This window comes from Dendrobates tinctorius, unplaced genomic scaffold (assembly GCF_039654945.1).
Source record: "Dendrobates tinctorius isolate UK_male_01 unplaced genomic scaffold, ASM3965494v1 ptg000264l, whole genome shotgun sequence".
NCBI lineage: Eukaryota > Metazoa > Chordata > Amphibia > Anura > Dendrobatidae > Dendrobates > Dendrobates tinctorius.
This window is the reverse complement of record NW_027361931.1, coordinates 1,044,837-1,066,979: the sequence shown is the minus strand read 5'-3', so window position 1 is coordinate 1,066,979 and position 22,143 is coordinate 1,044,837. Positions and strand designations below refer to the sequence as shown.

Here is a 22,143-nt window from a genome sequence, read left to right as displayed (position 1 = left end):
CTCCATGCCAGGATTCAGAAGTCAGCAGCAGCCAGATACAGTAAGTGTTATCACATCTGTGTGACTGTGGCCAGAGATTAGAGATATTCACACTGTGAAATGTAGCAGTGGATTTCAGAGTGGAATCTGCTTGCATTCCATGCTAAAATCTATCTATCTAATATTCTGCATTTTTTCCCACAAAGATCAATCCATCTGCTGGGTCTGTAGAGGGCAGTGTGAGTAGCTCAGTGTCAGTGTGTGATAAGCACGCATGAGCTTGAAGCCCCCCTGCTGAACAGAAGAGAAGACAGCAAAGGGAAGTTTCAAATCAATGAATTGCTGACATAATAGAATTGATCATCAGGGTTTAGGGATGGCAAGCGCTGTACAGGGAAGAGAGGTGGCAGCGGCGGACTCTCCTGTGCAGCGCTGCTGAGTAGTTCTCATTCACTTTGAAGGAGGGCAGCGCTGCAGAAACTTGAGACGCCACTACACATTTTTCATCACACAAAATTGCCCTGGTGGCACTTCGTCATAAATAATTGGGTTTTACGTTGCAGTTTGGGCACTCGGTCTCAGAAAGGTTCGCCATCACTGATCTAGGGGACTCATCACTTTGTGTGTTTGATGAGCGGTGGCAGCATGCTGGGTGTCCGGTGTGTGTGGACGGTGTCGGAGTGTGATGTATACTCACGTCACAGCCAATAACAGAGGTTGGGTGCAGGATTGAGGACAGATAAATTAACCACTGCAGTACAGTAGACCCCTAAGGCTACTTTCACACATCAGTTTTTTGCCGTCAGGCAGGATCCAGCTATTTTTAGAAAAAACGGATCCGGCATAAATTTTGGAGAACTGTAGAAACGGATCCGTTTTTCTGCTGAATCCGTCTAGCAGGTTATATCTGTTTCCTGGGGGCTGGCCAATTGGATCTGAGCATGCGCAGACTTAAAAAAAACGGATCCGGTGGCTGGATCCGTCTTTTTCTGGATCCGGCGCCCATAGACTTTCATTGTAGCAAAAAGCTGGAAGTGTCGGATCCGGCGCTTCCGGCTTTTTCGCCGGAGACAAAAAACGTTACAGTAGCCGTTTTTTCCAGACGCCGGAATGAGACAAGTAGCCGGATCCGGCAAAAAACGGATGAAACGCAATGCCATCCGGCACGATCCGGCACTAATGCAAGTCAATGGGGAAAAAATGGATCCGGCATTGCATTTTGCCGGATCCGGTTTTACAAAAAAAAAGCCGGATCACGCCTGACGGCAAAAAACTGATGTGTGAAAGAGGCCTTACACAACTCTTCTACTCTGATCTTTTCCCTCTTTACAGCGTTTACTGATTAAATTATTTTATTTTGACAGAGCAAACTTTTCTGAATGCAGTAATACCAAATGTATCTTCTTTTTAACATTTCTTTATGGCAAAAGGGGTTGACCAACCGACAAACTTATTTTCTTTTACAAGTCATATGTGGTGAATGGTAAAAAATTCCCCAAATTTTTATGTGTTTCCACCTTCACATCCTCCAGTTTTGGCTCAGGGTCATCATGTGGCCTGTCTACATGCTGCTCTTTCTAGTCAGTGGGTCAGTGTTAGAGAAGCCATGCTGGGTCTTCTTGTCCTCCTCATCCTCAGCAGTAGAGCACAAATCTCCATCACTGAGCCCATTATATCCATTCTGCTAATATAGGAGCCACACGTTCCTCTATATTGTGCTGCATTACAAATATCCGCTCTGCTCCCTCTCTGCCTGCCCAGTTCCCGTATCCTAGCACCACTCCTATAACCCCCGTATCCTAGCACCGCTCCTATCCCCCTGTATCCTAGCACCGCTCCTATCCCCCTGTATCCTAGCACTGCTCTTATCCCCCCTGTATCCTAGCACCGCTCCTATAACCCCTTGTATCCTAGTACCTCTTCTATCCCCATGTATCCCAGCGCCGCTCCTATCCCCCTGTATCCCAGCACCTCTCCTGTCCCCCTGTATCCTAGCACCACTCCAATCCCCCTATATCCTAGTACCACTCCTGTCTCCCTGTATCCTAGCACCACTCCAATCCCCCTGTATCTCAGCGCCGCTCCTATCCCCTGTATCCTAGCACCTCTTCTATCCCCCTGTATCTCAGCGCCGCTTCTATCCCCTGTATCCTAGTACCTCTTCTATCCCCATGTATCCCAGCGCCGCTCCTATCCCCCTGTATCCCAGCACCCCTCCTGTCCCCCTGTATCCTAGTACCACTCCAATCCCCCTATATCCTAGTACCACTCCTGTCTCCCTGTATCCTACCACCACTCCAATCCCCCTGTATCTCAGCGCCGCTCCTATCCCCTGTATCCTAGCACCTCTTCTATCCCCCTATATCTCAGCGCCGCTCCTATCCCCCTGTATCCCAGCACCCCTCCTGTCCCCTGTATCCTAGTACCACTCCAATCCCCCTATATCCAAGTACCACTCCTGTCTCCCTGTATCCTAGCACCACTCCAATCCCCCTGTATCTCAGCGCCGCTCCTATCCCCTGTATCCTAGCACCTCTTCTATCCCCCTATATCTCAACGCCGCTCCTATCCCCTGTATCCTAGCACCGCTCCTATCCCCTGTATTCTAGCCCCGCTCCTATCCCCCTATATCCTAGCACCGCTCCTATCCCCTGTATCCTAGCACCGCTCCTATCCCCTGTATCCTAGCACCGCTCCTATCCCCCTGTATCCTAGCACCGCTCCTATCCCCTGTATCCTAGTACCGCTCCTATCCCCCTGTATCCCAGCACCCCTCCTGTCCCCCTGTATCCTAGAACCACTCCAATCCCCCTATATCCTAGTACCACTCCTGTCTCCCTGTATCCTACCACCACTCCAATCCCCCTGTATCTCAGCGCCGCTCCTATCCCCTGTATCCTAGCACCTCTTCTATCCCCCTATATCTCAGCGCCGCTCCTATCCCCCTGTATCCCAGCACCCCTCCTGTCCCCCTGTATCCTAGTACCACTCCAATCCCCCTATATCCAAGTACCACTCCTGTCTCCCTGTATCCTAGCACCACTCCAATCCCCCTGTATCTCAGCGCCGCTCCTATCCCCTGTATCCTAGCACCTCTTCTATCCCCCTATATCTCAACGCCGCTCCTATCCCCTGTATCCTAGCACCGCTCCTATCCCCTGTATTCTAGCCCCGCTCCTATCCCCCTATATCCTAGCACCGCTCCTATCACCTGTATCCTAGCACCGCTCCTATCCCCTGTATCCTAGCACCGCTCCTATCCCCTGTATCCTAGCACCGCTCCTATCCCCTGTATACTAGCACCGCTCCTATCCCCCTGTATCCTAGCACCGCTCCTATCCCCTGTATCCTAGCACCTCTTCTATCCCCCTATATCTCAGCGCCGCTCCTATCCCCCTGTATCCCAGCACCCCTCCTGTCCCCCTGTATCCTAGTACCACTCCAATCCCCCTATATCCAAGTACCACTCCTGTCTCCCTGTATCCTAGCACCACTCCAATCCCCCTGTATCTCAGCGCCGCTCCTATCCCCTGTATCCTAGCACCTCTTCTATCCCCCTATATCTCAACGCCGCTCCTATCCCCTGTATCCTAGCACCGCTCCTATCCCCTGTATTCTAGCCCCGCTCCTATCCCCCTATATCCTAGCACCGCTCCTATCACCTGTATCCTAGCACCGCTCCTATCCCCTGTATCCTAGCACCGCTCCTATCCCCTGTATCCTAGCACCGCTCCTATCCCCTGTATACTAGCACCGCTCCTATCCCCCTGTATCCTAGCACCGCTCCTATCCCCTGTATCCTAGTACCTCTTCTATCCCCCTGTATCCTAGTACCTCTTCTATCCCCCTGTATCACAGCCCCGCTCCTATCCCCCTGTATCCTAATACAGTGATGGCGAACCGTTCTGAGACCGAGTGCCCAAACTGCAACCTAAAACCCAATTATTTATGACGAAGTGCCACCAGGGCAATTTTGTGTGATGAAAAATGTGTAGTGGCGTCTCAAGTTTCTGCAGCGCTGCCCTCCTTCAAAGTGAATGAGAACTACTCAGCAGCGCAGGAGAGTCCGCAGCTGCCACCTCTCTTCCCTGTACAGCGCTTGCCGTCCCTAAACCTAGATAGATAGATAGATAGATAGATAGATAGATAGATAGATAGATAGATAGATAGATAGATAGATTTTAGCATGGAATGCAAGCAGATTCCATGCTGAAATCCACTGCTACATTTCACAGTGTGAATATCTCTAATCTCTGGCCACAGTCACACAGATGTGATAACACTTACTGTATCTGGCTGCTGCTGACTTCTGAATCCTGGCATGGAGAAGGCTGGCTTGGGAAGCTGGCTGGCTTGTGGATAGCACCTGACAAGAATGGCAGGCTAGGAGGCTTCACCGTGATCTGAAAAAGTATAAATAATTGCTGCGGCTCCACATTTGACAAAAAATATATATATATATATGTATACAGTGGGGAAAAAAAGTATTTAGTCAGTCAGCAATAGTGCAAGTTCCACCACTTAAAAAGATGAGAGGCGTCTGTAATTTACATCATAGGTAGACCTCAACTATGGGAGACAAACTGAGAAAAAAAAATCCAGAAAATCACATTGTCTGTTTTTTTTTTCATTTTATTTGCATATTATGGTGGAAAATAAGTATTTGGTCAGAAACAAAATTTCATCGCAATACTTTGTGATATATCCTTTGTTGGCAATGACAGAGGTCGAACGTTTTCTGTAAGTCTTCACAAGGTTGCCACACACTGTTGTTGGTATGTTGGCCCATTCCTCCATGCAGATCTCCTCTAGAGCAGTGATGTTTTTGGCTTTTCGCTTGGCAACACGGACTTTCAACTCCCTCCAAAGGTTTTCTATAGGGTTGAGATCTGGAGACTGGCTAGGCCACTCCAGGACCTTGAAATGCTTCTTACGAAGCCACTCCTTCGTTGCCCTGACGGTGTGCTTTGGATCATTGTCATGTTGAAAGACCCAGCCACGTTTCATCTTCAATGCCCTTGCTGATGGAAGGAGGTTTGCACTCAAAATCTCACGATACATGGCCCCATTCATTCTTTCATGTACCCGGATCAGTCGTCCTGGCCCCTTTGCAGAGAAACAGCCCCAAAGCATGATGTTTCCACCACCATGCTTTACAGTAGGTATGGTGTTTGATGGATGCAACTCAGTATTCTTTTTCCTCCAAACACGACAAGTTGTGTTTCTACCAAACAGTTCCAGTTTGGTTTCATCAGACCATAGGACATTCTCCAAAAACTCCTCTGGATCATCCAAATGCTCTCTAGCAAACTTCAGACGGGCCCGGACATGTACAGGCTTAAGCAGTGGGACACGTCTGGCACTGCATGATCTGAGTCCATGGTGGCGTAGTGTGTTACTTATGGTAGGCCTTGTTACATTGGTCCCAGCTCTCTGCAGTTCATTCACTAGGTCCCCCCGCGTGGTTCTGGGATTTTTGCTCACCGTTCTTGTGATCATTCTGACCCCACGGGGTGGGATTTTGCGTGGAGCACCAGATCGAGGGAGATTATCAGTGGTCTTGTATGTCTTCCATTTTCTAATTATTGCTCCCACAGTTGATTTCTTCACTCCAAGCTGGTTGGCTATTGCAGATTCAGTCTTCCCAGCCTGGTGCAGGGCTACAATTTTGTTTCTGGTGTCCTTTGACAGCTCTTTGGTCTTCACCATAGTGGAGTTTGGAGTCAGACTGTTTGAGGGTGTGCACAGGTGTCTTTTTATACTGATAACAAGTTTAAACAGGTGCCATTACTACAGGTAATGAGTGGAGGAAAGAGGAGACTCTTAAAGAAGAAGTTACAGGTCTGTAAGAGCCAGAAATCTTGATTGCTTGTTTCTGACCAAATACTTATTTTCCACCATAATATGCAAATAAAATGAAAAAAAAACAGACAATGTGATTTTCTGGATTTTTTTTTCTCAGTTTGTCTCCCATAGTTGAGGTCTACCTATGATGTAAATTACAGACGCCTCTCATCTTTTTAAGTGGTGGAACTTGCACTATTGCTGACTGACTAAATACTTTTTTTCCCCACTGTATATATAAAATCATTAATTACTGTGCTCACCACCTGCCCAATTAAATGGTCCCACAGCCAGTAGTTCCCATCCTGATCCCCTTCATGTAATAATATGCCCCATTATGATCCCCATCATGAAGGAATATGCCCCATCATGATCCCCATCATGTAGTAATATGCCCCATCACGATCCCCTTCATGCCGGAATATGCCCCATCATGATCCCCATCATTCAGGAATATGCCCCATCATGATCCCCTTCAAGCAGGAATATGCCCCATCATGATCCCCTTCATGCAGGAATATGCCCCATCATGATCCCCTTCATGTAGTAATATGCCCCATCATGATCCCCTTCATGCAGGAATATGCCCCATCATGATCCCCTTCATGTAGTAATATGCCCCATTATGATCCCCATCATGCAGAAATATGCCCCATCATGATCCCCTTCATGTAGTAATATGCCCCTTTATGATCCCCTTCATGTAGTAATATGCCCCATCATGATCCCCTTCATGCAGGAATATGCCCCATCATGATCCCCTTCATGTAGTAATATGCCCCATTATGATCCCCTTCATGTAGAAATATGCCCCATCATGATCCCCTTCATGTAGTAATATGCCCCATTATGATCCCCTTCATGTAGTAATATGCCCCATCATGATCCCCTTCATGTAGTAATATGCCCCATTATGATCCCCTTCATGTAGAAATATGCCCCATCATGATCCCCATCATGTAGTAATATGCCCCATTATGATCCCCATCATGCAGGAATATGCCCCATCATGATCCCCTTCATGTAGTAATATGCCCCATCATGATCCCCATCATGCCGGAATATGCCCCATCATGATCCCCATCATGTAGTAATATGCCCCATCATGATCCCCTTCATGTAGTAATATGCCCCATTTTGATCCCCTTCATGTAGAAATATGCCCCATCATGATCCCCATCATGTAGTAATATGCCCCATTATGATCCCCATCATGCAGGAATATGCCCCATCATGATCCCCTTCATGTAGTAATATGCCCCATCATGATCCCCATCATGCCGGAATATGCCCCATCATGATCCCCTTCATGTAGTAATATGCCCCATTATGATCCCCTTCATGTAGTAAAATGCCCCATTATGATTCCCATCATGTAGTAATATGCCCCATCATGATCCCCTTCATGTAGTAATATGCCCCATTATGATCCCCTTCATGTAGTAATATGCCCCATCATGATCCCCATCATGTAGTAATATGCCCCATCATGATCCTCTTCATGTAGTAATATGCCCCATCATGATCCCCATCATGCAGGAATATGCCCCATCATGATCCCCTTCATGTAGTAATATGCCCCATTATGATCCCCTTCATGTAGTAATATGCCCCATCATGATCCCCATCATGTAGTAATATGCCCCATCATGATCCCCTTCATGTAGTAATATGCCCCATTATGATCCCCTTCATGTAGTAATATGCCCCATCATGATCCCCATCATGTAGTAATATGCCCCATCATGATCCTCTTCATGTAGTAATATGCCCCATCATGATCCCCATCATGCAGGAATATGCCCCATCATGATCCCCTTCATGTAGTAATATGCCCCATTATGATCCCCTTCATGTAGTAATATGCCCCATCATGATCCCATTCATGTAGTAATATGCCCCATTATGATCCCCATCATGCAGGAATATGCCCCATCATGATCCCCATCATGCAGGAATATGCCCCATTATGATCCCCATCATGCAGGAATATGCCCCATCATGATCCCCATCATGTAGTAATATGCCCCATCATGATCCCCATCATGTAGTAATATGCCCCATCATGATCCCCTTCATGTAGTAATATGCCCCATTATGATCCCCTTCATGTAGTAATATGCCCCATCATGATCCCCATCATGTAGTAATATGCCCCATCATGATCCCCTTCATGTAGTAATATGCCCCATCATGTTCCCCATCATGTAGTAATATGCCCCCATCATGATCCCCTTCATGTAGTAATATGCCCCATCATGATCCCCTTCATGTAGTAATATGCCCCATCATGTTCCCCATCATGTAGTAATATGCCCCCATCATGATCCCCTTCATGTAGTAATATGCCCCATCATGATCCTCTTCATGTAGTAATATGCCCCATCATGATCCTCTTCATGTAGTAATATGCCCCATCATGATCCCCATCATGTAGTAATATGCCCCATCATGTAGTAATATGCCCCATCATGATCCTCTTCATGTAGTAATATGCCCCATCATGATCCCCATCATGCAGGAATATGCCCCATCATGATCCCCTTCATGTAGTAATATGCCCCATCATGTTCCCCATCATGTAGTAATATGCCCCATCATGATCCTCTTCATGTAGTAATATGCCCCATCATGTTCCCCATCATGTAGTAATATGCCCCATCATGATCCCCTTCATGTAGTAATATGCCCCATCATGTTCCCCATCATGTAGTAATATGCCCCATCATGATCCCCTTCATGTAGTAAAATGCCCCATTATGATTCCCATCATGTAGTAATATGCCCCATCATGATCCCCTTCATGTAGTAATATGCCCCATTATGATCCCCTTCATGTAGTAATATGCCCCATCATGATCCCCTTCATGTAGTAACATGCCCCATTATGATCCCCATCATGCAGGAATATGCCCCATCATGATCCCCTTCATGTAGTAATATGCCCCATCATGTTCCCCATCATGTAGTAATATGCCCCATCATGATCCCCTTCATGTAGTAATATGCCCCATTATGATCCCCTTCATGTAGTAATATGCCCCATCATGATCCCCTTCATGTAGTAACATGCCCCATTATGATCCCCATCATGCAGGAATATGCCCCATCATGATCCCCTTCATGTAGTAATATGCCCCATCATGTTCCCCTTCATGTAGTAATATGCCCCATCATGTTCCCCATCATGTAGTAATATGCCACATCATGATCCCCATCATGTAGTAATATGCCCCATTATGATCCCCTTCATGTAGTAAAATGCCCCATTATGATTCCCATCATGTAGCAATATGCCCCATCATGATCCCCTTCATGTAGTAATATGCCCCATTATGATCCCCTTCATGTAGTAATATGCCCCATCATGATCCCCATCATGTAGTAATATGCCCCATCATGATCCTCTTCATGTAGTAATATGCCCCATCATGATCCCCATCATGCAGGAATATGCCCCATCATGATCCCCTTCATGTAGTAATATGCCCCATTATGATCCCCTTCATGTAGTAATATGCCCCATCATGATCCCCATCATGTAGTAATATGCCCCATCATGATCCCCTTCATGTAGTAATATGCCCCATTATGATCCCCTTCATGTAGTAATATGCCCCATCATGATCCCCATCATGTAGTAATATGCCCCATCATGATCCCCTTCATGTAGTAATATGCCCCATCATGTTCCCCATCATGTAGTAATATGCCCCCATCATGATCCCCTTCATGTAGTAATATGCCCCATCATGATCCTCTTCATGTAGTAATATGCCCCATCATGATCCTCTTCATGTAGTAATATGCCCCATCATGATCCCCATCATGTAGTAATATGCCCCATCATGATCCCCATCATGTAGTAATATGCCCCATCATGATCCCCATCATGTAGTAATATGCCCCCATCATGATCCCCTTCATGTAGTAATATGCCCCATCATGATCCTCTTCATGTAGTAATATGCCCCATCATGATCCTCTTCATGTAGTAATATGCCCCATCATGATCCCCATCATGTAGTAATATGCCCCATCATGATCCCCATCATGTAGTAATATGCCCCATCATGATCCTCTTCATGTAGTAATATGCCCCATCATGATCCCCATCATGCAGGAATATGCCCCATCATGTTCCCCATCATGTAGTAATATGCCCCATCATGATCCCCTTCATGTAGTAAAATGCCCCATTATGATTCCCATCATGTAGTAATATGCCCCATCATGATCCCCTTCATGTAGTAATATGCCCCATCATGTTCCCCATCATGTAGTAATATGCCCCATCATGATCCCCTTCATGTAGTAAAATGCCCCATCATGATTCCCATCATGTAGTAATATGCCCCATCATGATCCCCTTCATGTAGTAATATGCCCCATTATGATCCCCTTCATGTAGTAATATGCCCCATCATGATCCCCTTCATGTAGTAACATGCCCCATTATGATCCCCATCATGCAGGAATATGCCCCATCATGATCCCCTTCATGTAGTAATATGCCCCATCATGTTCCCCATCATGTAGTAATATGCCCCATCATGATCCCCTTCATGTAGGAATATGCCCCATCATGATCCTCTTCATGTAGTAATATGCCCCATCATGATCCCCTTCATGTAGTAATATGCCCCATCATGATCCCCATCATGTAGTAATATGCCCCCATCATGATCCCCTTCATGTAGTAATATGCCCCATCATGATCCTCTTCATGTAGTAATATGCCCCATCATGATCCCCATCATGTAGTAATATGCCCCATCATGATCCCCATCATGTAGTAATATGCCCCATCATGATCCTCTTCATGTAGTAATATGCCCCATCATGATCCCATTCATGTAGTAATATGCCCCATCATGATCCCCATCATGCAGGAATATGCCCCATCATGATCCCCTTCATGTAGTAATATGCCCCATCATGATCCCCTTCATGTAGTAATATGCCCCATCATGATCCTCTTCATGTAGTAATATGCCCCATCATGATCCCCTTCATGTAGTAATATGCCCCATCATGATCCCCATCATGTAGTAATATGCCCCATCATGATCCTCTTCATGTAGTAATATGCCCCATCATGATCCCCATCATGCAGGAATATGCCCCATCATGATCCCCTTCATGTAGTAATATGCCCCATCATGTTCCCCATCATGTAGTAATATGCCCCATCATGATCCCCTTCATGTAGTAATATGCCCCATCATGATCCTCTTCATGTAGTAATATACCCCATCATGTTCCCCATCATGCCGGAATATGCCCCATCATGATCCCCATCATGTAGTAATATGCCCCATCACGATCCCCTTCATGTAGTAATATGCCCCATTATGATCCCCTTCATGTAGATATATGCCCCATCATGATCCCCTTCATGTAGTAATATGCCCCATCATGATCCCCATCATGCCGGAACATGCCCCATCATGATCCCCATCATGTAGTAATATGCCCCATCATGATCCCCTTCATGTAGTAATATGCCCCATTATGATCCCCTTCATGTAGAAATATGCCCCATCATGATCCCCATCATGTAGTAATATGCCCCATTATGATCCCCATCATGCAGGAATATGCCCCATCATGATCCCCTTCATGTAGTAATATGCCCCATCATGATCCCCATCATGCCGGAATATGCCCCATCATGATCCCCATCATGTAGTAAAATGCCCCATTATGATCCCCTTCATGTAGTAATATGCCCCATCATGATCCCCTTCATGTAGTAATATGCCCCATCATGATCCCCTTCATGTAGTAATATGCCCCATCATGATCCCCTTCATGTAGTAATATGCCCCATTATGATGCCCTTCATGTAGGAATATGCCCCATCATGATCCCCTTCATGTAGTAATATGCCCCATTATGATCCCCTTCATGTAGTAATATGCCCCATCATGATCCCCTTCATGTAGTAATATGCCCCATCATGATCCCCTTCATGTAGTAATATGCTCCATTATGATCCCCTTCATGTAGAAATATGCCCCATCATGATCCCCTTCATGTAGTAATATGCCCCATTATGATCCCCTTCATGTAGAAATATGCCCCATCATGATCCCCATCATGTAGTAATATGCCCCATTATGATCCCCATCATGCAGGAATATGCCCCATCATGATCCCCTTCATGTAGTAATATGCCCCATCATGATCCCCTTCATGCCGGAATATGCCCCATTATGATCCCCATCATGTAGTAAAATGCCCCATTATGATCCCCTTCATGTAGTAATATGCCCCATCATGATCCCCTTCATGTAGTAATATGCCCCATTATGATCCCCATCATGCAGGAATATGCCCCATCATGATCCCCTTCATCTAGTAATATGCCCCTTTATGATCCCCTTCATGTAGTAAAATGCCCCATTATGATCCCCATCATGCAGAAATATGCCCCATCATGATCCCCTTCATGTAGTAATATGCCCCATTATGATCCCCTTCATGTAGTAATATGCCCCATCATGATCCCCTTCATGTAGTAATATGCCCCATTATGATCCCCTTCATGTAGAAATATACCCCATCATGATCCCCTTCATGTAGTAATATGCCCCATCATGATCCCCATCATACAGGAATATGCCCCATTATGATCCTCTTCATGTAGTAATATGCCCCATCATGATCCCCTTCATGTAGTAATATGCCCCATCATGATCCCCTTCATGTAAGAATATGCCCCATCATGATCCCCATCATGTAGTAATATGCCCCATCATGATCCCCTTCATGTAGTAATATGCCCCATCATGACCCCCATATCATGCAGGAATATGCCCCATCATGATCCCCTTCATGTAGTAATATGCCCCATCATGATCCCCATCATGTAGTAATATGCCCCATTATGATCCCCTTCATGTAGTAATATGCCCCATCATGATCCCCTTCATGTAGTAATATGCCCCATCATGATCCCCTTCATGTAGTAATATGCCCCATTATGATCCCCTTCATGTAGTAAAATGCCCCATTATGATTCCCATCATGTAGTAATATGCCCCATCATGATCCCCATCATGTAGTAATATGCCCCATCATGATCCCCTTCATGTAGTAATATGCCCCATCATGATCCCCTTCATGTAGTAATATGCCCCATTATGATCCCCTTCATGTAGTAAAATGCCCCATTATGATTCCCATCATGTAGTAATATGCCCCATCATGATCCCCTTCATGTAGTAATATGTCCCATTATGATCCCCTTCATGTAGTAATATGCCCCATCATGATCCCCATCATGTAGTAATATGCCCCATCATGATCCTCTTCATGCAGTAATATGCCCCATCATGATCCCCATCATGCAGGAATATGCCCCATCATGATCCCCTTCATGTAGTAATATGCCCCATCATGATCCCCATCATGTAGTAATATGCCCCATCATGATCCTCTTCATGTAGTAATATGCCCCATCATGATCCCCATCACGCAGGAATATGCCCCATCATGATCCCCTTCATGTAGTAATATGCCCCATTATGATCCCCTTCATGTAGTAATATGCCCCATCATGATCCCCATCATGTAGTAATATGCCCCATCATGATCCCCATCATGTAGTAATATGTCCCATCATGATCCCCTTCATGTAGTAATATGCCCCATCATGATCCTCTTCATGTAGTAATATGCCCCATCATGTTCCCCATCATGTAGTAATATGCCCCATCATGGTCCCCTTCATGTAGTAATATGCCCCATCATGATCCCCTTCATGTAGTAATATGCCCCATTATGATTCCCATCATGTAGTAATATGCCCCATCATGATCCCCTTCATGTAGTAAAATGCCCCATTATGATTCCCATCATGTAGTAATATGCCCCATCATGATCCCCATCATGTAGTAATATGCCCCATCATGATCCCCTTCATGTAGTAATATGCCCCATCATGATCCCCTTCATGTAGTAATATGCCCCATTATGATCCCCTTCATGTAGTAAAATGCCCCATTATGATTCCCATCATGTAGTAATATGCCCCATCATGATCCCCTTCATGTAGTAATATGCCCCATTATGATCCCCTTCATGTAGTAATATGCCCCATCATGATCCCCATCATGTAGTAATATGCCCCATCATGATCCTCTTCATGCAGTAATATGCCCCATCATGATCCCCATCATGCAGGAATATGCCCCATCATGATCCCCTTCATGTAGTAATATGCCCCATCATGATCCCCATCATGTAGTAATATGCCCCATCATGATCCTCTTCATGTAGTAATATGCCCCATCATGATCCCCATCACGCAGGAATATGCCCCATCATGATCCCCTTCATGTAGTAATATGCCCCATTATGATCCCCTTCATGTAGTAATATGCCCCATCATGATCCCCATCATGTAGTAATATGCCCCATCATGATCCCCATCATGTAGTAATATGCCCCATCATGATCCCCTTCATGTAGTAATATGCCCCATTATGATCCCCTTCATGTAGTAATATGCCCCATCATGATCCCCGTCATGTAGTAATATGCCCCATCATGATCCCCTTCATGTAGTAATATGCTCCATCATGATCCTCTTCATGTAGTAATATGCCCCATCATGATTCCCATCATGTAGTAATATGCCCCATCATGATCCCCATCATGTAGTAATATGCTCCATCATGATCCTCTTCATGTAGTAATATGCCCCATCATGATCCCCATCATGCAGGAATATGCCCCATCATGATCCCCTTCATGTAGTAATATGCCCCATCATGTTCCCCATCATGTAGTAATATGTCCCATCATGATCCCCTTCATGTAGTAATATGCCCCATCATGATCCTCTTCATGTAGTAATATGCCCCATCATGTTCCCCATCATGTAGTAATATGCCCCATCATGGTCCCCTTCATGTAGTAATATGCCCCATCATGATCCCCTTCATGTAGTAATATGCCCCATTATGATTCCCATCATGTAGTAATATGCCCCATCATGATCCCCTTCATGTAGTAATATGCCCCATCATGATCCCCTTCATGTAGTAAAATGCCCCATTATGATTCCCATCATGTAGTAATATGCCCCATCATGATCCCCTTCATGTAGTAATATGCCCCATCATGTTCCCCATCATGTAGTAATATGCCCCATCATGATCCCCTTCATGTAGTAAAATGCCCCATTATGATTCCCATCATGTAGTAATATGCCCCATCATGATCCCCTTCATGTAGTAATATGCCCCATTATGATCCCCTTCATGTAGTAATATGCCCCATCATGATCCCCTTCATGTAGTAACATGCCCCATTATGATCCCCATCATGCAGGAATATGCCCCATCATGATCCCCTTCATGTAGTAATATGCCCCATCATGTTCCCCATCATGTAGTAATATGCCCCCATCATGATTCCCTTCATGTAGTAATATGCCCCATCATGATCCTCTTCATGTAGTAATATGCCCCATCATGATCCCATTCATGTAGTAATATGCCCCATCATGATCCCCATCATGCAGGAATATGCCCCATCATGATCCCTTTCATGTAGTAATATGCCCCATCATGATCCCCTTCATGTAGTAATATGCCCCATCATGATCCCCTTCATGTAGTAATATGCCCCATCATGATCCCCTTCATGTAGTAATATGCCCCATCATGATCCCCATCATGTAGTAATATGCCCCATCATGATCCTCTTCATGTAGTAATATGCCCCATCATGATCCCTTTCATGTAGTAATATGCCCCATCATGATCCCCATCATGTAGTAATATGCCCCATCATGTTCCCCATCATGTAGTAATATGCCCCATCATGATCCCCTTCATGTAGTAATATGCCCCATCATGATCCTCTTCATGTAGTAATATGCCCCATCATGTTCCCCATCATGTAGTAATATGCCCCATCATGATCCCCTTCATGTAGTAATATGCCCCATCATGTTCCCCATCATGTAGTAATATGCCCCATCATGATCCCCTTCATGTAGTAATATGCCCCATCATGATCCCCTTCATGTAGTAATATGCCCCATCATGATCCCCTTCATCTAGTAATATGCCCCATCATGATCCCCTTCATGTAGTAATATGCCCCATCATGATCCCCTTCATGTAGCAATATGCCCCATCATGATCCCCTTCATGTAGTAATATGCCCCATCATGATCCCCTTCATGTAGTAATATGCCCCATCATGATCCCCTTCTTGTAGAAATTGCCCATTCCACCACCCCCATCATTTCTTCCTCCCATCATTGTCCCTCTCCCCATCACCGCCATCATTGGCCCTCTCCCCATCACTGGCCCTCATTGTCCCTCTCCCCATCACCGCCATCACTGGCCCTCTCTACACACACACACTCATCACACACACAGCGGTCACACTCACCTCTCCGCGCACCAGCAGCTTCCTTCCTGTCACTTCATCACACACATTGAGAGGCGCGGGTGGATGACATCATCATTCAGCTCCACAGCCGTCGCTCAATGTGTGTGAGGAAGCTGCAGCTCTGAACATTGAGGCGAGGACGAGGGCGCGTGCCAGCTGAGAGGGCTCTGCGTGCCCTGTCTGGCACGGGTGCCATAGGTTCGCCATCACTAGTCTAGGGTGACCAGGTACGTGACGTCATTGAGCCGCTGGTGCATGAGGTCTGGGCCCTCCCAGGCTGCCTGAATCTTATCCTGTGGTACAAAGACCAGTACCCACATTTTCTGACCCACCTGTTAGGTCCTTTCACAAGCATTCTGGTTGTACCAGTGCTTCTGGTCAGCCTGGGCCATACTGTCCCACACCAGCCGTGACAAGGCCGTCATTTTGTCCCGGAAGTGCACGACGTACTCCACGACCGACACTCCAGGGGTGGCCAAGTCTTCTTCCCATTCCTCTTTCACCAGGGCAAGGGGCCCTCGTACATGCCACCCATACAGGAGCTCAAAGGGGGCGAACCCCGGTGAGGCCTGTGGAGCCTTCCAGTAGGCAAATAGTAGGTGTGGGAGGTACCACTCCTTGTCGCTCCCGTGGGATTCAAACATCTTAAACATCTGCTTGAGAGTGCCACTGAGCCGCACACACAGACCATTAGTTTGCGGATGGTGCGGGCTGACGAATAGATATTGCACTTGTATTTGCTTGGAAAGGGACTCCATCAGCTGCGGCAAGAACTGGGTCCCTCGGTCGGTGAGCATTTCCTGGGGAAATCCCACTTGGGAGAAAATCTCCAGTAAAGCGGTGGCCACCTTGTCGGCCCTAGGCCACGCCTCTGGTGACTCTTGCTGAACCGCCACCCGGTACAGCCGTCCCTGGTCCCAGACCACCCGCTCAAGGTCTGAGTCCGCAAAAGGCTGTGCCGCCTGCTCCTTAAGAGCTTTCAGGCTGTTGTCGGCTTCCAACGCCGCCTGAAACCCCTGACTAGACGTGGCCAGGATAGACGATACTGCCATGTCTTCTGTCAGTTCCTCGAGACCCGTTTCCAGGTCTACCTCTGGCTCAGCCCCTTGGACGGAAATGGAAAGGCCGTCAGACCTCCGTGAGGCTCCTTGGGCTCCAGCACTCCCACTCTTGGTGACAGCAGCCACGATCGCTGTAACCCTGGGTAGTGCCTGCCTCCCCTCGGCTTCAGAGTCAGGTGGATTAACCTGGTCTCCTGGCATCCCCGGGGCAGAAACCTCCTGTCCTGGGGCCTTACTTGGAAGCTCCACCTCTCCTGTGACAGCCCCAACCCCATTGGCACATGCCCCTTCCTACAGCTGCGCAGAACCCAGCAGTCTGGACTCATCTAGGGGACCTACAATCCCTGCGGCAGCCCCTCCCACCAACTCTGATTCTGGCCTTGCGGCTACCTGCTCTCTATCTCTCCCTCCACAGCATGCTGTCTCATCGCACCTGGGGGCATTCTCACACCTTCCTGTGTCCTCTGACTTTGTTTCATCTGCATGTGCTGTAGGTGTCCTGTTAGCACAGGAGTGACTCTCAGCTCCCACCTCCCTCCTTAACGCAGGAGGCACAGGCAACACATTTACAACATTACTAGCAGTAGACAATTCAAGACACAGTGCGTGATCAGAAAGTGGGGTCTCAGTAGCCACATACTGTGACACTAGCCGCCCCAAATCTGTCCCAAGTAAAACATATGTGGGAATATTCGCCAACACTCCCAACTTCTTGCTCTGCAGCCGCACAGCGTTCTGCCGCCTCCCGATCTTCCTAGCACTCTGCCGTTTTCAGGAGAGCTGTGGAGGCTTCCTCGCTCCCTGCCTCGAGACTGGCCAGGGCAGATTGACAGAGGGACTCTGACCTGAGATGTCCAGGGAGAAAGGCAGTAGGAGGGAATTTCCTGCGGCAGGGTAGGGCACTGGGTAGCCCGGGCGGGAGCCCCCCTGGTCCCCCCCCCCCATTGGAACCAATATAGTCAGTCTCCGCATTGCGGGATAGCTCCCCAGCCATCATTCTTGTCTGGCTTCAAGTGCCTGCAGCCAGTCTTTTCAGCCCTCGGTCGCAGACACAGCAGCAACCCGAGCACCCACACACCTACAAGTACATGCACTCAGACTGTCTAGTGCTGAGCTGATCTTAAGACCCCAGCAGCAAAAGCTACTGCTGTTAGTACTGTTGGGGATCCCACACACAATTATCTCGATCCCACCGCTGCCACCAATCTGTGACGGATCGCACAGGGGAAGGGGTGTGCCGACTTCACTCACCTCTGGGGGGGTGGAATAACCCAGCATGGATCGGCTCTCTGGCGCCACCACTTACCCCTTGTCAGGGAACTGCACCGAGGGCAAATAGTCACCAGTGAGGCTTCCCTTATAGGTATGAGTTATTGAGGTGCTCCCAGTGAGGGGGAATATATATCACCAGTCCAGGCTGGGGATACACATGTAAACCTCCCGGCCGTCACTGTCAGAGTTCCTCACTAACACAGTTCCTCATTCGCTATAAGCCCGTCCTACAACAGACTTATATCGGGTCAGAAACCAACCCCAGGGTAGCGTATAATAACCAACCGAGAGAACGGATGTGGAGATTCGTTGATCGAGATAAAAGAGCAGCCCAAGATTAATTTTGTATTTAATCGCTGAAAGGCGACCTAGAAAGATAGAGGTATATATATATATATATTTACACACACACACACATACACACACACACAACAGCAATATACAAGTATACAGTCACGAGTGCAGTGCAAGGGTAGGGTACAGATAGATTACAATTACCATGTTATGTAGCATGTGACTACAGGGAGGCAATGATGGATCACAGGTCCAAATCTTTGTTACATGATTCTCTGGCGTCAGATAACGGACCTCCTGCCAGTAGAAAAACCTGAGTCCAAAATGAGGAGCTGCCTATTAACCCCTAGGCTGCTCCCTCCCACATGCGGCGCCCACCCCTGGGCTGTGCCCAGATTCAATATCTCAGAGCCTTGTGCTGGGATCTGTGGTGCCATTATGTCTGCATGTAGCCTGAGTCAAACAAAGGAAGCCAGTTGGCTGGTAACTGCACAAGAATTCACAGCCCTGTGAAAATTGCTGGACTTGTGCTGGGCATCACAGGGTCTATGCCTTTTAGCCCCCCTGGAGAGAATTTCAAAGGCCTTTTTGCTGGATACTGAGGTCCCATGGTTTGACGTGTATTTGACGTCCCTTTTGGCCTGGGCTGAGTATGGGAGCAACAATTTGGGCCAAACTATATCTGATAAGGAATTCCATCAAATATCAAAATTATATCAATTAGATATCATTTTCCCATATCTCACAGGTGTAACCAATTATTAAGTGCAGCGTGTCAACAATTCTGTCCGGCCCATTTTTGGGGTTTTGTGTGAAATTACGTCCAATTTCCTTTTTTCCTCTGTTTTTGTGTTGTTCCAATACACACAAAGAAAATACACCTGAGTGTAACAAAAAATGTGGAATTGTAATAATGTTCTGGGAGAAATACTTCATTTTCTGGCCATGAATGTATATATACTGGCATCTGTGGGGTGTAGAACCAGCAGCGCACTCTAAAGTGACTGACATATGCATCTATTACAGACCATGAAAGGGTTAACACTCCGCCTGCACAGTGTCCAAGGTATGGAGACCCGGCCTCTGACTCATGCTGCCACCAGGATCCCTGCACGTTCCCGCCGACAGTATATAAGCCATGAATGTGAAGATTACCAGCACGACACACAAAGCCCGCCCAACGCCGACCTGATGAGCAGGCGCCAGCAAAAAATCAAATCATAGAAAAAATAAGCAAAACATAAATATACAATAAATCATCAGTGCAGAATTCTATCATTGTATCATATGGGGATAATTACTACATGACCTACTCAATAATGGGAGGTAAAGAACAGTCTTACCGGTCCATCACTCCTCCCGAGTCTCCGCTCCTTCCCCGATTTGGGGCCAAAGAGTCCAACTCATCAAAGAATATAATGCAGGGAGAAGCCGCCTCAGCCCGGGAGAAGACTGCAGAGAAAGGACAATGAAAAGACACGCTGGACAAGGCCCGTGGGGGCGGCGAGCCCGGGAGGGGGCTGGAGAGGACTGGGAGGGTGCTGGCAGGGACGGAGAGGGGACCAGGAGGGTGCCGGCAGGGACTGGGAGGATGATAGCGGGGACGGAAAGGGGACCGGGAAGGAGGGGCGGTGGGGACCGGGAGGGGCGGTGGGGACCGGGAGGGTGCCGGCGGGGACTGGGAGGGTGCCGGGAAGGAGGGGCGGCGGGGACCGGGAGGGTGCCAGCAGGGACTGGGAGGGTGCCGGGAAGGAGGGGCGGCGGGGACCGGGAGGGTGCCGGCAGGGACTAGGAGGGTGCCGGGAAGGAGGGGCGGCGGGGACCGGCAGGGTGTCGGCAGGGACTGGGAGGGTGCCGGGAAGGAGGGGCGGCGGGGACCGGGAGGGTGTCGGCAGGGACTGGGAGGGTGCCGGGAAGGAGGGGTGGCAGGGACCGGGAGGGTGCCGGCAGGGACTGGGAGGGTGCCGGGAAGGAGGGGCGGCGGGGACCGGGAGGGTGCCGGCAGGGACTGGGAGGGTGCCGGGAAGGAGGGGCGGCGGGGACCGGGAGGGTGTCGGCAGGGACTGGGAGGGTGCCGGGAAGGAGGGGCGGCGGGGACCGGGAGGGTGTCGGCAGGGACTGGGAGGGTGCCGGGAAGGAGGAGCGGCGGGGACCGGGAGGGTGTCGGCAGGGACTGGGAGGGTGCCGGGAAGGAGGGGCGGCGGGGACCGGGAGGGTGCCGGCAGGGACTGGGAGGGTGCCGGGAAGGTGCCGGCAGGGACTGGGAGGGTGCTGGGAAGGAGGGGCGGCGGGGACCGGGAGGGTGTCGGCAGGGACTGGGAGGGTGCCGGGAAGGAGGGGCGGCGGGGACCGGGAGGGTGTCGGCAGGGACTGGGAGGGTGCCGGGAAGGAGGGGCGGCGGGGACCGGGAGGGTGCCGGCAGGGACTGGGAGGGTGCCGGGAAGGTGCCGGCAGGGACTGGGAGGGTGCCGGGAAGGAGGGGCGGCGGGGACAGAGTTGTAGGAGCTTTGAAACTCACTGTCTCTGACGTTCTCTTCACTCTGTCCTACGTACATGTTAATTAATTCCGGTCCCTTGACACTGCAAAGAAAAATTACTGATAATACAAACAGACTTGTAGGGTGTAGCGGGTGTGTCTGTTATGCTATGAGAAACTTATGCCCAGGATGATATCAATAACCACAGAGATCAGAACATTACTGATTAACACTGAGGGAGAGGAGCCAGGAGGATGGAGCAAGGACTTGGCACCAGCTGCTCACCCCCCACAGACCCGAAGATAACATTACCTGAGGAAAGTCATGGCACATTCTGTTGCAACCGCTTTGGCCAGTAAGGTTTTTCCGGTTCCTGGAGGCCCATAAAGCAGAATTCCCGACCTACTGAGCCCCAGCGACAGCATCTTGGGGTGCTCCAGGGGAAATTGCACTGTATCTAAGAGCTGACGCTTTGCATCTTCCAATCCCCCCACATCAGCCCAATGCACACAGGGAACCTAAGAAGTCAGAGGGGACAAGGTTATACAGGAACCCTGTAGACCATGAATACAGTGTGGGGTCACTGTAGATGAGGCTTAAAGATCTCCAAGTTCAAAACAATAGGGAATCCACAACCTCAATCACTTTCCCCTTGGATAGTGATACAGAAGCAGAAAGAGAGAATCCATGCAAGACACCACTAAAGAAAACCACCTGCTGTCTTGTGGGGTTCCCGGTCGGCAGCCGAGATTTTGCCAGCAGCAAACAGTGCTCTCTGCCGACAAAAATGAGAGATGGAG

General features: G+C 48.3%; 2 protein-coding genes across 5 annotated transcripts in view; one reads left to right on the top strand and one right to left on the bottom strand.

The window, feature by feature from the left end:
- The window catches only part of GNMT (glycine N-methyltransferase), a 500,048-nt gene extending 479,833 nt beyond the window's left edge, over positions 1 to 20,215 (top strand). The window contains exon 6 of the mRNA XM_073559002.1: positions 19,893 to 20,215. Within this exon, the coding sequence (XP_073415103.1) occupies positions 19,893 to 19,899 (7 nt within the window). The 3' untranslated portion in view covers positions 19,900 to 20,215. The remainder of the gene's footprint in view (positions 1 to 19,892) is intronic.
- PEX6 (peroxisomal biogenesis factor 6) overlaps positions 1 to 22,143 on the bottom strand; it is a 212,565-nt gene that overhangs the window by 73,255 nt on the left and 117,167 nt on the right. For all 4 annotated transcript variants that reach the window (XM_073558995.1, XM_073558993.1, XM_073558994.1 and 1 more), the window contains exons 11-13: positions 21,656 to 21,861; positions 21,385 to 21,446; positions 20,210 to 20,318 (exon numbers count right to left, since the gene is read on the bottom strand). In XM_073558995.1, coding sequence (XP_073415096.1) covers positions 20,210 to 20,318; positions 21,385 to 21,446; positions 21,656 to 21,861 — 377 coding nt within the window. The remainder of the gene's footprint in view (positions 1 to 20,209; positions 20,319 to 21,384; positions 21,447 to 21,655; positions 21,862 to 22,143) is intronic.